Genomic DNA, 805 nt, shown 5'->3' with positions numbered 1-805 from the left:
CATGCAAAGTTGTCGTGATGTTCACTGGAAGTCCGATCTGGTCGAGAATATGCTCCACATTTGCCACCAAGTGGTTGTATCCAGTCTGATAAGCACTGGCGTCCAGCGCATGGACCGAAAGCACAGTGATGTAGCCCAGCAGTCCGAAGAACCACGCACACAAAATGACCGCCACGAGAGATGCAAAGGCACGCGAACAACCACGCGACGTCCGTCGAGCATGACTCCCACGTGACGTGCAAACGCAGAGGAAATACTTGGGTGACACACGATGTTAGAAGATTACACGATGTAGAAATAGTTTTTACGATTTTGTTTTTACGAAGGTTTTGTGGACCACATCATATTCAGAATCAGAGAAGCGCTTGAAGAACACAACCTGACTTGGGTGGTGCTCTTCTCCAAACAAAAGTCTCTATCCCTTGATAAACAAAGCCAATCGCACTCTGAAGAGCAACAATGATCCATACCGCAACATCGTTGACCTCCACAAGTGGTAGACTATTCACTGGGTACGATCTGCGTTCATAGGTCATCCAGGCTTAGCAAACAGATCATTCGCATTCACCTCAATCGTACGCCTTCACGATTTTAATCAAAACTGACTCACCGTCGGGATTGGTAGTCCCACAATAATGTAGCTGACAAGTATTTCAATGCCAAGTGAAAGTACTTTAATGAGCCTCGGTTTGTTTAGAAGCGCACGTAAATCAGGGTAATTTATAGAGCAAACAGGGATATCCATTTCACTAAAACGCCTCAGTTTTAGATTAAATCAGCAGTTGAGGTCGTAACACTGCAACGT

The 805-nt window shown here is 45.5% G+C and overlaps 1 protein-coding gene across 1 annotated transcript; it reads right to left on the bottom strand.

The window, feature by feature from the left end:
- Window positions 1-21: 21 nt before the first annotated feature.
- On the bottom strand, window positions 22-345 carry PPTG_23629 (hypothetical protein; the record flags this gene model as incomplete). Its single annotated transcript, XM_008912213.1, has 2 exons — window positions 22-256; window positions 323-345. The coding sequence occupies 2 exons, from the start codon at window positions 343-345 to the stop codon at window positions 22-24; spliced, it is 258 nt and encodes an 85-aa protein (XP_008910461.1).
- Between the last annotated feature and the right edge of the window lie 460 nt (window positions 346-805).

The sequence above is a fragment of the Phytophthora parasitica genome (genome assembly GCF_000247585.1).
Source record: "Phytophthora parasitica INRA-310 unplaced genomic scaffold supercont2.45, whole genome shotgun sequence".
Lineage (NCBI taxonomy): Eukaryota > Oomycota > Peronosporomycetes > Peronosporales > Peronosporaceae > Phytophthora > Phytophthora nicotianae.
This window is presented reverse-complemented; position numbering and strand designations above follow the sequence as displayed.